The sequence below is a fragment of the Periplaneta americana genome, chromosome 7 (assembly GCF_040183065.1).
Source record: "Periplaneta americana isolate PAMFEO1 chromosome 7, P.americana_PAMFEO1_priV1, whole genome shotgun sequence".
In the NCBI taxonomy this organism is placed as follows: domain Eukaryota; kingdom Metazoa; phylum Arthropoda; class Insecta; order Blattodea; family Blattidae; genus Periplaneta; species Periplaneta americana.
In genome coordinates this window covers 76,198,986-76,214,977 of record NC_091123.1, presented here as the reverse complement: position 1 = coordinate 76,214,977, position 15,992 = coordinate 76,198,986, and the positions used below count along the sequence as shown (strand labels likewise).

Genomic DNA, 15,992 nt, shown 5'->3' with positions numbered 1-15,992 from the left:
TTTATTATCCTGGTCCCTCAAATAACTCGACCACCACAGAGAACGACCATGTTCATTTCTTACCGCGTCAATTTTTCACTATTCAATTAACTGCATTATACTTTCATCTGGTACGAAAAAAGTGAATGCGAATTAATAGTAACGAATGAACGAACGATATCGCTGAATAGAAATGGAAATGCAGTGTTATTCTTTCATACTGGTATCGGATCAGCGAACGAAATGAACGAATCACTTTAGTGAATCATTTCAACTGAATCGATTCTTCAAATAAATCAAACTTCCCATTTTTAGTTTCAAGGTCCCTTCAACACTACTACGTACCACTGATGATAATTCTATACTTCAGCATTTCTTTTATTAAATAATTATAACTTCATCGCACTTTGAACTACTGGAAATAAAATGTCTCCTCTAGAATTCTTTCGCCTCAATTCAACGTGTTAGAATAAGTATACATAGCGGACAGTCGGCAATTAGTAACTGTGCAATAATCATGTTAATTGCACGTCACCTTGCACCACTGTGGACTTTGCGTGATCATACAGACACCTTTTCTTGCCAGATGCCTCAAGAAAATAATTGTTACAGTCTTGGAAAAAAAATGGAAAGACCACCAACTATCCAACTATACCAACAAAGTTAACAAGTTCTGAATGGTTCCAGGAAAAGCGATCCTGTTTGAGAACAAAAATAAATGAAATGCACTCTTCCGCATTTGCATGAATATCCCATACGTTAGAAGTCATTTGACATGAGAAAGAAAATTATAAGAAATGTCGCATTAAGCAAAAGGTATTGCAGAATTCTCTCTGTGCTATAGATCAAAAACCGTTTCTGATTAAAAATGTTGTATCTTTCTTTCTTACCGTGTGCAATTATTGTATGAGGAGAACCCTAAAAAATAGAGTCTATATAAATAACCCACACACCATCAATGAACTGAAAGACAATATAAAAACAGAAATTAGAAGGATAACGAAAGAAGAGCCTTTGTGTGTGAATTCAAATTTCATCACAAAATGTCGGGAATGTCTGACTTCTAATGGACACCACTTTCAGCAACTACTGTATCACAGGTTAGTGAAATAAAATGATTGTGTGCATGTCATTAATTAATGAAAGTTAAATGAGTGCAATACGCCGGAGATTACGGATCTGAATTGTCGCGTGTTACTTCACGCTCTACAGGCTTGCTTCCGCTCGCGTTCTTCGGATCAAGCGTGACCCGACCACCTGTTTAAAGTGAAATAAAAGATAAAGTCCTATGTCCTCTCTGATGCATTCACAAATCTGATGATCGAGAACTAAAGGTAAAGGTATCCTCTATAAGCCTACATGTCATTAGGAGTCTGGGGGCATGGAGGTATGATCTTGGCAATGGAATGAGGTGGTGTGGTTGACACCAAGTTCCGACAGTGCTTTATCTTGGGAAAGACCCGATACTAAATTTGGTAAGAGGCTGGGTGCACCTCGGGGCCGTTCTGGAAGTTTGGCAAGGAGAAAATCCCGTCATCACCCGCAATCGAACCTCGGAACTTCCAGTCCGTAGCGCTATCCGGCCTCCATCGAGAACTCGTAGACTTCGGATAGTGAGCCCTACGGCTGTCCCAAGTAGACCTAAAGAAGCTACTTCTGACGTCCAGTGTTGCCAATTCCAATTTGCGAAAAACCACTACACGTTATAAAAACTCACTAAATACGTCAGAAAACCCACCAGATTTCCGTTCCTATAGATTTTTTTGCACTTCATTATTAAATAATGCGTAGATAAGATATAATAGTATAAATAATTATTAAAAATTATTACAGCATACATCACTCCGTCTTAGTGCAGCTCTAATTTCAAAACTGATTGAAATTCCCATCTTACTTCTAATTTCGGTTTAACGATAATACTTTGAATCCATTTCTGAATTTCACCGAACAAGATGTAGACCCTAACATTGATGGCGCGAACTTGGTAATTCTTTTAACGGGTTTCTGTTTGATACGTCTTTGTATACTGGAAAACTTTACCTAAAAAATCAGTAGTAACGCTGAAATGTTTTCGTTTCATTAAGTTCATCATGCGCCACTATACTTAAACGTTTTCAGTAATTTTTTAGGCTGTGTTCAATTAAGAAAACCTTGATTTATTGTAGAATATAATGGAAACATAGTCTGTCTAGTAACATTTTTTCCATAAATTCATAATGTCTTTTCAACAGTTGTTTGATTTGAGAACAACGAAAGAAACGCGCCGTCATCGAATTAATTTCTCACTTTGTGTATTAAGATTTTGTTCTGTTTTCAGTTCTGTTGGGTTGTTACGCGGTTAACTGCAGAGTACATTCATAGACATCTAATATTGCAAGACAAGTATTTTGAAATGATAATGGTCATCATCAAAAGAGTTGTATTTTATATGCAATCTGCCTTACAGATGTGTTTGAGAATTATTGTAAAATCACTAAAAATTTCCACTGACATTAAAATAAACTAGATTTGCTATTGTCCACCGTGTAATGAATTTTAGCCACTGACAGAGGACCAAAAAAAACTAATTTAGTGGGTAAACCACCGTGTTGGCAACACTGCTGACGTCTCTAGTACGCTAAAGCACGCGGAAACTACACATTCTCCTCCCCTCCCTTGGAGGTAGATAGTAGGTGAGCAGACAGGCTGACAGTGATTTTGTGTTTATTAACTGATAAGTGCGGAAGATAGTGTTTACATTACGAATGTAACTGAGCTAAGGACCTATATTCAGAGGATAAAAAGAAATGAGGGAGTACTCCAAGGCAAATATGCTTGAAATCGGTGTGACGGATATGACGTCAAACTACATCTTTTACGCCCCATAATCCACCGCGAAATACCGCCAATTGTCAAATATTAAATTGCTACTGTCGGTTTTGGTCATACTGTATATTTATTAAAAGTGTTATGGTTGTGACATGAACTGAACATTTGATTTTCACATTCTTTCTCTTATCAAGAAGGATGTTGGCATTCCTTCATATGTTAAAGCACAGGGGGACATATCAACGAACATACTCTACAGTTGAGCCGAACAGAATATTAGCTTATTTATAAAAAAAAATAACACCTGCTGAACTTGACTACACTTTTGAAATATTCACAACAACGCGAAACAATCTGTAATCGTAATAATATGAACAAACAGCTCATAAACACACCGGAAAAAGAGATGAACTATGAGTAATTTGACAGCCATACTAGTACACCTTTTTGGTTCCACCGTTTCAACCTTATGGCCCGGGATTGGACCTATATGTGGCAACGCCGTCTTCAATTGTCTAGTGGTACAGGAAAGAAGAGTGAAATATTCAAATTCTCCTGACAAGCACGAAGTATTTACGATACTATGAAAACTGAGCAAAGGTTTTATTGGCAATGCCGTCTTCACTTGCCTTATGCCTTCGAAAAGATAAGTAATGAGTTCAGTTTCTAACAGCTATCTCATGCGGTTAGAGATGGGATAAAAACAAAAGTCACGGAGCTGTCAGAAGTCGATTCTTTGGTTGCAACAGCTGTAGCTCGCTAATAATCATTTCTCTTTGGTGCGCAGTTCAGCTATGTGTACAAGGAGATTAGTTCTTGTGTTTTCGTTTTTTTTTTTTTTTTTTTTTTTAATCGAGTTGGTACAACCGTGTCTCAATATGCCTTTTGGTATGGCAAATTACAGAAGCAATGACACTTCAATGACGAATGTTTTCTGAAAGCATAGTAGCCTCACTGTAAATGTCACACTCCATGCAAAAATCGTCCTAAATTTGACTTCATTATTCGTTCAGTGGGTAAGACATCAATAATCATCTGAAGTCAGCACGGTAGTACACTGCATAGGACAGTGTCTCGGACAGGACGATTTTGTTCGAACCGTTCGATGTGATTACACGCATTACGCTGTAGGTCATAAGAATTCGTGTAATTATCGACACATCGAACGGTCCGAGAAGAAACCGTTCTGTCCGAGACAGAATGTCCGATGCAGTATGCACGCTCATATTTTCAGTCAACACCACAAACATGATCTTGATTTATTAAATCACGTTCAGACCAATTATTTTTGGATTCATTGCAACAGTAAGATGATCAAAATGTTCTCTCACTTTACTTAATTAAACATATATTTCAGTCTAATGACTTATCTACGACAGCAAGTGAAGTATATATAACGACACTTCAATACAACAAAATGATTTTAAAATATAATTACCATACACAGCAAATATTTAACATATAATAAATTTAAAACACAATTCATTCTATTCAATTATAACACATAATGGTAAATAAATGACAAATAGAACTGTAATAAACATATATTACAATAATTGAAATAATAAGTTAAAACTCAATTGAAATTATTGCAAATTACATTCTCAAATGATATGAAAGAGTAAATAATCAAATGCTGTAACAAAATATCCGATATAAATCATAATTATTATAGATATAATGTTTTTACGTAACACAAATTATAAAAAAGTTATATAAGCTCACTACTTCGATGAGACAATTTATTCCGTCATACTAGAAGTTTACATTATGTACATATTATAAATTTTTATAATTTTAACTTCTAACTACAAACGAGAATTTCATGCACTATAAAATCCCAAAATATGCTTGTATTCATGCACCATCAAATTATGAAATATGTACAATCAAGTGAAAAATACATTAAACTATGCACTTTCATTTTTTGTTCTAAATTTCTTATTTCGCTTCACTTTTTTGCACAGTTAACGAGTAACAGCATTTTTAAAATGGTTTCTGTAAGGTTCCTGCGCTTGTCAGTCAATATGTTTTTTTTTTTTTTTTAGGCAGAGAATGACGTTTCTACATCGCAAGAAGTTATGAGTGTAAACTTGAATGAACTCCTTTCTGTTACTCAGTTTTTTTTTTTCTTTTCCTTTTTTAATTCTGATTCCTGAAGCTAAAATGAGGGGCATAAAAATCGAGAAATTGAGGTGTTCACTCAAAAGCATTAAAACATCCGTTTAAACTGAATATAATGTATATTATATGCATGATTAAGCTAAAAATTTCTTAAATATGCATTATGCATGTTTTCATCCCCAAAAAGGCCAAAACATGCAAATATGCACGGAAAAAGTACACATATTTGGAATCGGAAAGTAATGAAATGGATAAGTACTAAGTTTGCGCTACTTCCTATGTTCCTATAAAACAGTGGTCGTCAGCACTCGCTGAAATGTGCAATGGGTACGCGGTGCCGTCCCTTGCGCACCGTCGTGCAACAGGGAGAGATAGAGAGCATACCCGCTAGCAGCTACGAGAGCACTAAAGTGCACTGCGTTTTCAGCGGGTAAGAGAGGCTAGCCCCAGCGTGCTCTCTGCTGACGACCCCTGCTATAAAACATGCACTTATATGGATTTCTCGTCTCTACTGTATAACTATGAATTCCATTATTCAAGTGTATTGTAACAACCGATGTAACTACTGTTTTAGTATGTTTTTATCTTACTGCCAATCACTCGCATGTACTTTATTGTTTATCATTATTGTAACCAAACATGTAACATTGTAAAACCATTTAGATATTGTAATTTACAACCTGATGATTCCAATAGGCGAAAACGTTAGCATAAAATATTAGAATAAAAACAAATTATTATGTGTTATAATATTTATTTTTGTAATACATATTTAGATAAGTCATTAGACTGAAATAAATGCTTAAATGGTTAAAATGTTACATTAGATTTATCGAAAAATACCATTATAATGAATTTTAAGATAACATTTTGTCTGTTTAAGTTTGTGACAATATTTATGTACCGAGCGAGATAGTTCAGTGGTAACGCACTGGACTCGCATTCGGGAGATCTTAAGTTCGATCTTCGGGTCGACGAATTTGGTAGAGGTTTTTCCGTGGTTTTTCTCGACCGAATGTAACTAATTTTCAGTGAACTAAAGATGAATGACGCATTGGACCCCAATTTACTATGGAATAATTATATACCGGTACTGTATAACAACAACCATTCCCAACAGTAAACTACAAACAGTCGCAATAAGACCTAGGAATTAAAGCGACTGCAAATAAATACAGGTAAAACCTTGGTTTTTCTGAACCGACGCATGCGACGTGCGAGGCGCGAGGCCCGTCTCGCACAAATCCGAATTACACGAGAGATAGTAAGAGGTTTCTATAACTGCGAGATGCGAGATCTGCGCACCCCGCAACTATAGAAACCATTCACTATCTCTCTTGTAGTCCGGATTTGTGCGAGACGGGCCTCATGCCTCGCACGTCGCATGCGTCGGTTCAGAAAAAACCAAGGTTTTAAATAGATCTATGTGTATGATTTGTCTTCTCAAGGAGTATAAACATACACTTCTTCGTTTGTACTAACGGAGTAAGAAAAATAGCCTACTTATTATAAGTAGTCGTACAGAAATACAAACAACATATTATAGTGGAATGAATGTAATGATATAATACTATGATTCTGGGAACTTGTTAATGTATCTTTTCTAATGTAACGACGGTCTAAACAGCGGATTGCACAAACTAGATTGAAGATTACAATATCTTTACTAAAATCTTCAGCTATATAGTAATGAATGCTGCACCTCCTTCAGAACATTTATATTCACCTAAATTCAGTGTCAACTGTTAGAACACAACATGCCTTTCATGTTACACATCACAAAGAGATATCAGTCTTATTCTATTTCAAATACCACTGAATATTCACAACCTGTGCGGGGTAGAATAATTCTAAGCATGTTAACAAAAGAATAACTTACGTAAAATGAGGTAAACTTACTTCTATCCAATCTCTTTCAGACGTACCTGCAACAAAGAAAAGCTTTCATAAAGTAAGTGGTAGCAACCTGAGATAACATATATGTCTATACAAACTTCATACAAAAGCACTATAACAAGGAGTACAAACACACCGGTAGGAGCTGTATATTAACATAATTCACTTCACTGTTCAACATGTCTAGAACCTTCTATCTGAAATTCTGTTAGAATTTAGTTTATTTTTTACTAGTTCATTTAGAATGCTTTCAAATACAGAGACTCCTCGAAGTTATGGAAATGTTGACGATGATGATGCATAAGGATTATTGCAAAAGATTTGGAACAAACTCACAGTGCCCTCCCAAGATATTAACCTGACACTTGAACGTAAAAATTCAGCAACGTTAGTAAAGACTTGCCAGGGTATTCTGTGTTTAATGGCTAGTATCTGGAGGACCGACTATTGATTGGTAAAGGGAGAACAGAGCCACAATAAATGTTATATTTTGCTATGTTATCTGCAAAAAATTTGTCATCATCAGCCACATGGTTTAAGCCTTGTTTGGCTCGTTCCGGTCTCATGAAGTACATACATTTTAAAATAGTTGAAGCCATCTTTTCCTGGGTCTACCTATGTTTCGTTTACCAGTTGGTCTTTAGTCGAATATTAATTTAGGAATACGGTCTTGAGTCATTCTTTCAACGTGTTGTTTCCATTTATTCCTATATTCTGTGAGTTTTTCAATCAAATTTAATATATTCAGTTCTAGTCTGATGTCTCCATTGCGTTTCTTGTCTAAGAGACTATAACCTGCTATACTCCTCAAAAATCTCATTTCTATCACCTCGATTCTTTTGTCTTCGGATTTAGTAAGAATCCAGAATTCAGAGCCTAGCAACATAGGAACTGTCATAACTTAATAAAATTTTAATCTTGTTTCTTTTCTAGTGTATTTTAAAGTTCTTTTTATTACCCGACAGAAATAATTGAATTGTTTAGTCCACACCTGTGGAGTAACGGTCAGCGCGTCTGGCCGCGAAACCAGGTGGCCCGGGTTCGAATCCCGATAGGGGCAAGTTACCTGGTTGAGGTTTTTTCCGGGGTTTTCCCTCAACCAAATACGAGAAAATGCTGGGTAACTTTCGGTGCTGGACCCCGGACTCATTTCACCGACATTATCATCTTCATATCATTCAGACGCTAAATAACCTAGATGTTGATACAGCGTCGTAAAATAACCCAATAAAATAAAATGAATTCTTTATTCTATTTGTAAAATCTTCTTTTCTTGCATATGAGATATTACAGCCCAGATAATTAAAAGTATTAATTTGTTCTATTAGTCTTCCATTCAACACGATTTTGGCTCTAATTGTTTCTATTCCTCTAAAGTTCCTCTAGTTTTAGTAGTCTATATGGTTAAGCTATTTTCTTTGTTAATTTTGTTTAATTTAAATAGTCCCATTTGTAGGTCATCTTCGGAAGCACAAATTAAAACCTGATCATCGGCAAAAAGTATCGTATCTAAGTTTATGTTTTTTTTTTTATTTTAAAATGTACTTTCAAATCCATCTGCCACTTCAGCACGATGTCCTCCATATACACATTAAAAAGTGACGGCGACAATGGGCACCCTTGTCTTACTCCTCTACTTTGCAAAAAATTTGTAATACAGTAAAACTTTGTTAATACGGACTAATTGGGGGGATAAGTTGAGTGGTTTAACGAAAATCCGGATTAACTGAAATAACCTAAAAGAACAGTAGAAAGTGCATTGAAACTCCGTTTATAGCAACAAAAAAGGTTATTATGATGTACTTAAAGGGCATAGGACTAAATACACTATACAGTACAGTAAAATGTAAAGCATTACAATTATAGTTTAATTAGGCCTACTTTAATGCAAAGTTGATGGATTTTCTTTATTTTTAATATATGTGTAATACCGTAATAATATTGTTACGGTCTTACTAATAAAAACTCTATATACAGACGTTTAACTCTCTTATACCTATACAATGAGTAGCTCGTTTATAAGTCGTGTGTAAATTCCTTACTAATAATCACTACATACGTCGTGTATAACAGTATAACTGTTACACAGCTACGTCATAGTTTCGTCATTACTTCGTTACGAAAGGTAATAGAATATCTGAGGTTCTCTATTGGATCCGGTAAAGCGCTTTAGTGTGGGCGTGTTAAGTACCGATAGTACAACTGGCTCTAATCGATTACCACACTATATTTTGGTCAAAGAGTACAAGCTACAGCAATGTTATTCTAATTATTCTGTGCTCTTTGTTTGTTCTTCTGTGGCTACAAGGCAACCATCATCACAAAATGACAGTCGATACGAACAGCTGTTAGAGGGGCGGCCATTTTTTCTTTATATATAACGCTTAAACAAGGGGTTTCGTGTATATAACTACTGCAAAGCAATTCCCATTGTATAGTTACAGCCAGTTTATACATCCATTGCTTATGCATGGTTTATTAGTAACGTTTTCTGTCTCAACTCTACGTAAGTCTCGTATAAAAACTATACACGGTTTATTAGTAAGACCGTAATTCTATAGTTCTAATGCATAAAAGTAAGTCTTAAAACAAGGTTATTTAATTTTTCCAAACTCATCGTTTCTCTTGTCTGTCCGGATTAAGCGAACCTTCAACTTATGTTTCTTTTATTTATTTTTGTGGATTATTTTACGACGCTTTATCAACAGCTTAGGTTATTTAGCGTCTGAATGAGATGAAGGTGAAATGAGTCCGGGGTCCAGCACCGATAGGTACCCAGCATTTGCTCGTAACGGGTTGGGGGAAAACCCCGGAAAAAACCTCAACCAGGTAACTCGAACCCGGGCCACCTGGTTTCGCGGCCAGACGTCCATAGGTGTGGACAACTTATGTTTCCTTTGCTGCTGTTGGATAACTCAAGAAACGCGTAAAATGAAGTAAACGAAATATTTCAAACGGAGATATTATTGTCAATAATGTTCCTGTTATTTATTTATTGCCAAGACAACGTTCTTCTAACATGCCTGCTTAAACCAACAAACTTCAGTTCTTAGGGTTACATAACGTCCAATAAGCTTGACGACCACCAGCCTTCTGCATGTGCAATTACCTATTCAGTTCTTACGTCAATAAAAACAATACAAAAAGACAATTGCAGTATGTTTTTGTTCGCACGCAAAATGAATTACGTTCATTACAAAACAATGTGATTATAATTAGTCTACTGTTCGTAGTTTCACTAGTTATCTAAGCGGTTACCGTTTGAAATTTGAAAGTAAAAGCAATTTAATGTGCATACAGGTTCTTACATCATTTGACTGCAAGTGTTAACATTATTACTACGAGTTACAAAATATTTCGACATGCGCTTGTGGAAAAGTGGTGAAAATCTTTTTCAGGAGAAATGTAAAGGATATTAAAGTATTAAAACTTCCTCACAAATACTGCGTCGCATAAGAATTGACACTCGATTTCTCCCTTATTTTATGTGATTCAAGCTATGACCTTACGGTGACCTGAACCTATGACCCGGGAATCCCAGTACATGGGAAAGTATGTCTTTGTAGTGCTGGTGAACCATTAGGCAATGTCAGTAATGTTGGTGGTCGATTCCTTCAGTAAAGAGAGAAAAAAAAAAAGTCAAATACCATGTCGCTTTGTTTGGAATTTTTTTTTTTTTTCCAAAAAAACGTGTAATTTTAAAAACGTGAACTGTGCCATCATGCAACGTTATAATCAGGAGCCGAATGCACAGTAGTGTGTTATGTTCTGATGAACAATCCCTTCGCCGGACGTGTTTTGAATAGGGGAGTGGGAGGTCATTGTCATGGAGATTGTTTTTAATGTCGTAAGAAAAAAAATACAGACGATGTACTGTTTAATTTTTCTGTTTGAAATATCTCAAAGATTTATTTATTTTCTGCCCACTGCAAACGCAGCATTCCCCAACTTCCTTACTTTCCGCCTTCCTCTTAGTCTCCGCATGTTGTTTAGTTAACGTCCGAAGACAGATTTAAACCTCATAAGCAGTCTTAGGAACTTGGTACACTAAACTTCTGCAACATGACCACCTGCCTTAAATGACCAGCTTTTTAAGGAACCGGGAGGTTCCTATTTATACTGTACAATAAATAGACTCCGTAAATTGACCACCTGTCTAACTTGAATCTTGACTTCAATTTCATGTGCTTGGAGCTCTTTTCCCGCTATGTAACATGACCATGAAGTTTTGTGTCATGCTGTATTACGCACAAAGTTTTGTGTGGTGCTGTACAAAAATTCCTCTTAATGTAGAAAATCTATTTTTATGAATATCGGTGACTATTGGCACGCCTTCTGAAGGTCATTCTCATCCCCTAATGGTCTTCCGGGAAGCATGGGCTGATGGAAGGTTAACGGTTCTTTTCTTTGACGTGAGTTCTTCAGGTTTTCTTAAGATTTCAGTTATTCTTTGAGCATTTCAAGTGTACACTACAGTACAAATTGTAACCAGTAAACAAGTGCATATTATAGACTTCTTTCAGTGAACAGGTATTGTACTGTATAGTTTAAAAGAGCAATCAATTTCTGTTTTGTTTTAACAAATATGTAAACTTATATTGCACTGTACGTACAGTACATAGTCTGAATAATAATAATACTGTACAGTAAAATACTGTACTGTACTTACGTTACTGTACATACTGTACATTATTTACTTGTACAACTGTGCCTACTGTACAATTTTGTCCAATGCTGTTTGTTTCTGTGTACAGTACATAATTACATATACATTTCTGAAGTGTTAATTACGTAAAGAACCATCACAGATAACATAAAATCATAAAATAATGTTATAAATTTTCAATCAAAGACACAACTATCTGCAAATGTTTATTTGCTACATGAATATACTGTAAGGTATATAAACGTTTTCGCCTTGTGGGGCATCATCAGATATATTAAAATTATGTGATCTGAACTTAGAATAAATCAGATTTATAAAAAGCAAATACGGACAGTGTGTAATACAAGGTGATAAAATTTTCATGAGTTATATGTATACTAATTGTAACAAGAAATAAAATGATGGATTTCAATGTAGTCTAATTCAAATATGATTAAAATTAGAATTGTGCGTACATATAACTCATGTTACATTGTAATACATATTTATCAAATAATGTTATGCAAATTATGATCATGTTAAAATGAATAAATGGATAAAATCTTGGGTTATAGTTATTCAATGTTTAGAAAAGACACGTCTTGGAGAACTGTGTATCATACCGAAGTTTGCAGTAGTCGATGTTGTAGGTTGATTGTGATGTGCGTATAAGTTATCATTCATATACTGTAAACATAAAAGTATGATTTATTTATACAAATTATGAGCATTATTTAGTGATCAAATGGGATAGAAGTCTATTTTGGTTTTGGAGATGTGAAAAAGGTGTTAAGATTACTTACGAGTACTTTGCTTGATTGTAATCTAAATGTTGTCTAGTTTCGAAGCAAACAGTGGTTATCCTTGATCCTTTAGATCTAAAAATTTATCTTTTATAATGCATATCGTTGTTGAATTACTGTGTTTAATTAAGATGTGTGTATATGGAAGAATTCTGTAAAAACAAGAAATGTTGCCATTAATAATTCGAACAATTTAAACTATTTTAAAAGAAAAGTGATGTGAGAATAAATAATTAATTCTATGAAAGTGAATATGGGGTATTAATTTGTGTAATATTATATTAATAACGGTTTTCAAATTACTTACGTACGTATATGTCTCGGTGTATGTGGGAGTGTTGATGGTTTGAAGTAGACTGAAGTTGAGTGATCGTGTGTGTTCTGCTGTGTAATAGCGGAGTAATATTGAAGGGAACTATTTGAAAGACGGCGTGTCATGATGTAAATGGGTATACTTTAAATTGTGTAAAGCGGGTTTCTAAAGTTTAGTAAATTTTCATTAATTATATTTTTATCTTTATTGTGATAATATGAAATTAAAAATTCTTCTGCTGCATTTATGAAATTATTATTATTGTATGTTTTTAAAATGCTTAATGTATACTGACGTTGACCTAGTTCGTGTCCAGTATTGATTAAGTGTGCCGCGTATTTTGATTTATCTCTATTGTTGATATTACTAGACACATCTGAAATATAAAATGAACTGCAAATTCATCACAGATAACATAACAATAATTTATGTAAGTTGACCACCTATGTATGTTGACCAGGTGTGGTCGGAACCAGACACGGTCAACTTACACAGTTTTTACTGTACCAAAACATTGCTTTAAGGTTGAGCGCAGTCGGCATATAGATCTATTGCAATAGCATACTATACTCTGTTCATATAAGCAACTCGCAGTATATCAGCAACTATGGGTGGGTGGCTTTACTCACTAAATTTACAATAATATGCACAGTAGTGAAGCAATTCCTTGTAGTGTTCTATACTAAGCCTATAAATAAAATGAGTTGCTCTGAGGAGGATGTACTTTTAACTAGCTTTGCAAAAAGACATAATAAAATAAGATTCGAGTCATTTAATTCTACTACAGCGATTGGAGGCCTTTCAATCGATATACCGTATTGCCATAGCTTTCTTTATTTCCATCTTGGTCAGCACGGAAATCCGTCTACATTTCTCTGGCCAGAATTCTGGACGGAATCGATTCATGCGGGCAGAGGCGATGCGGCCAAGTGCGCAATGCTCAATTTAAAATAATGCAAAAAATAAAAATTCGAACGCGCCGAACGAATCCATTCCGACCTAAATATTCTACTGGTTCCATCTATTTTAAACGTGTGTATTTGATATAAAGTCATAATTTTAATTAACCTTAATACGTATTGTCTTAGAAAAAAGTTTTGTCGCACAGATAATTTATAAGTCTTACAAAGGAGATAGTGCGCATGATCAGAGGGCGTACGACCTGGGTCACAAGAGGAGAACTAGTTGAGGTAATAAAATTAGTTTTGTTTCGTTGTATGTCTGATCATGCACACTGCCTCCTTTCTGGGACTTATAAAGTATCTGTGCGGCGAAACTTTTTTCTAAGACTGTACCATAGTTATGTTAATGTTTAATATATGGAAAATATACTGAAAATTATTACAACAAGAGCCAAACTCTCAAATATGGAAGATGTGGGAAATAAAATTAACATTTTTCAACTCTACACATAGTGATACAGAGAGGTAATACACAATATAATTCATTTTTGCTTCATAAATAGATTCCAAACCGGCATTAAGCACTTCTTTCTATCCCTCATCACAGAATGTCTTTATACTCATACTCCTACACTGTAGAAGTACCTCGCCTCTAGAATTCGTTACCTAATGACGTCACGGACTGCCGGATGTTATCACAATTCAAAATTAAATTGGAAATTTTTGTCTTTATCATGGTTTTTAGGTATTGCTAGAAGTGTTGATTAGTGTTTTTTACTCTAGATTAAAATTTTAAAGTTTTTTGTTTATGTTCGTTAATTAATTAGGATATAATTAATTATGATACTGAATCACTCATTTAAAGATTTTGTGACTGCAACCTGTGTATATTTTTGTGTGACTTTAGTTTGCTTACAGTGTGATTTTTCTTTTTATTTCTATTAGGTATTGTATTTGTATTTCTGGTGGTGTGGAAGAGACTGATGGCCTTACTTACTTACTTTCTGGCTTTTAAGGAACCCGGAGGTTCATTGCCGCCCTCACATAAGCCCGCCATTGGTCCCTATCCTGAGCAAGATTAATTCAGTCTCTACCATCATATCCCACCTCCCTCAAATCCATTTTAATATTATCTTCCCATCTACGTCTCTGCCTCCCCAAAGGTCTTTTTCCCTCCGGCCTCCCAACTAACACTATATGCACTTCTGGATTCGCCCATACGTGCTACATGCCCTGCCCATCTCAAACGTCTGGATTTAATGCTCCTAATTATGTCAGGTGAAGAATACAATGCGTGCAGTTCTGTGTTGTGTAACTTTCTCCATTCTCCTGTAACTTCATCCCTCTTAGCCCCAAATATTTTCCTAAGCACCTTATTCTCAAACACCTTTAACGTATGTTCCTCTCTCAAGTGAGAGACCAAGTTTCACAACCATAAAGAACAACCGGTAATATAACTGTTTTATAAATTCTAACTTTCAGATTTTTTGACAGAAGATTGGATGATAAAAGCTTCTCAACCGAATAATAACAGTATCATTTATATTTGTTACTGTTGCTCCCAGGTATTTGAATTTTTCCACCTCTTCAAGGAATAAATTGGCCTTAACTACACCAGGATAAATAAATAAATAAATAAATAAATAAATAAATAAATAAATAAATAAATAAATAAATAAATTTACATAGAAATCCCTTGCCTTGCTATCTGCAATACTGTATCAAGTGGGTCGTCTGAAAACAGTACAGGACAGAACTAAACCGTCCAAATCATAGGCCAAGTCATTAATTAACTCTCTCAGTCGCATCCTTATGATCTCCTTCATTCACATCAGGCAAAATGATCTCTGTAGTATTAGATGAGTGGCGAACAGAGGCGCGCCGACGAGTGAGAATAGAATAATTACGAAGACCCGCAAGGCTCCACGGCTATGCCAAGCGTGCCATAGCGGTGACAAAGGGCGACCCCTAATACCACACCTCATGTCCACCTGCATCGACCCACTTGCAAGCAATTGTGAAGTCTAGACGGAGGAGTCTTCAATTGAAGCAGATTTTATGTCAAGGCAAATGAGAATGCAAGGCTGGCAGACAAGACCATCGCTCAACTGTAATAATAACAATCACAAAACGAATATACGAAGTGGTATATACAGATACGGAACATGAGCAATACGTAACTTTAAAACTAGGCACGATTTAAATTTAGACTTCAAAGTAGTGTGACGATTTTGTTTTTGTACATTGTCACATAGGGAAATAGAACCAAAGTTATTATTAAAATCATGTTTCATTTAACGACACTCGCAACACCCGAGGTTATATCAGCGTCGCTGATGTGCAGGAATTTTGTCCCGCAGGAGTTCTTTTACAGTACGATTATTTATATTTAGTCCTGACAGTCGCTGGTAATGTGCGCCTGTCCATTTAGTTACGCCAAGTGATGTTTGGGTTAGTCGCTTGCCTTCAGAGCCATCGGATGTCACGCGTGCGGTAGAGCAGTATGTTTCTAGTACAGTTCA

At 35.4% G+C, this 15,992-nt stretch overlaps 1 protein-coding gene across 1 annotated transcript in view; it reads right to left on the bottom strand.

Moving 5' to 3' along the window:
- Positions 1 to 6,261: 6,261 nt before the first annotated feature.
- The window catches only part of LOC138703209 (exostosin-1-like), a 231,260-nt gene continuing 221,529 nt past the window's right edge, over positions 6,262 to 15,992 (bottom strand). Inside the window, exon 2 of the mRNA XM_069830914.1 lies at positions 6,262 to 6,836. Within this exon, the coding sequence (XP_069687015.1) occupies positions 6,827 to 6,836 (10 nt within the window). The 3' untranslated portion in view covers positions 6,262 to 6,826. The remainder of the gene's footprint in view (positions 6,837 to 15,992) is intronic.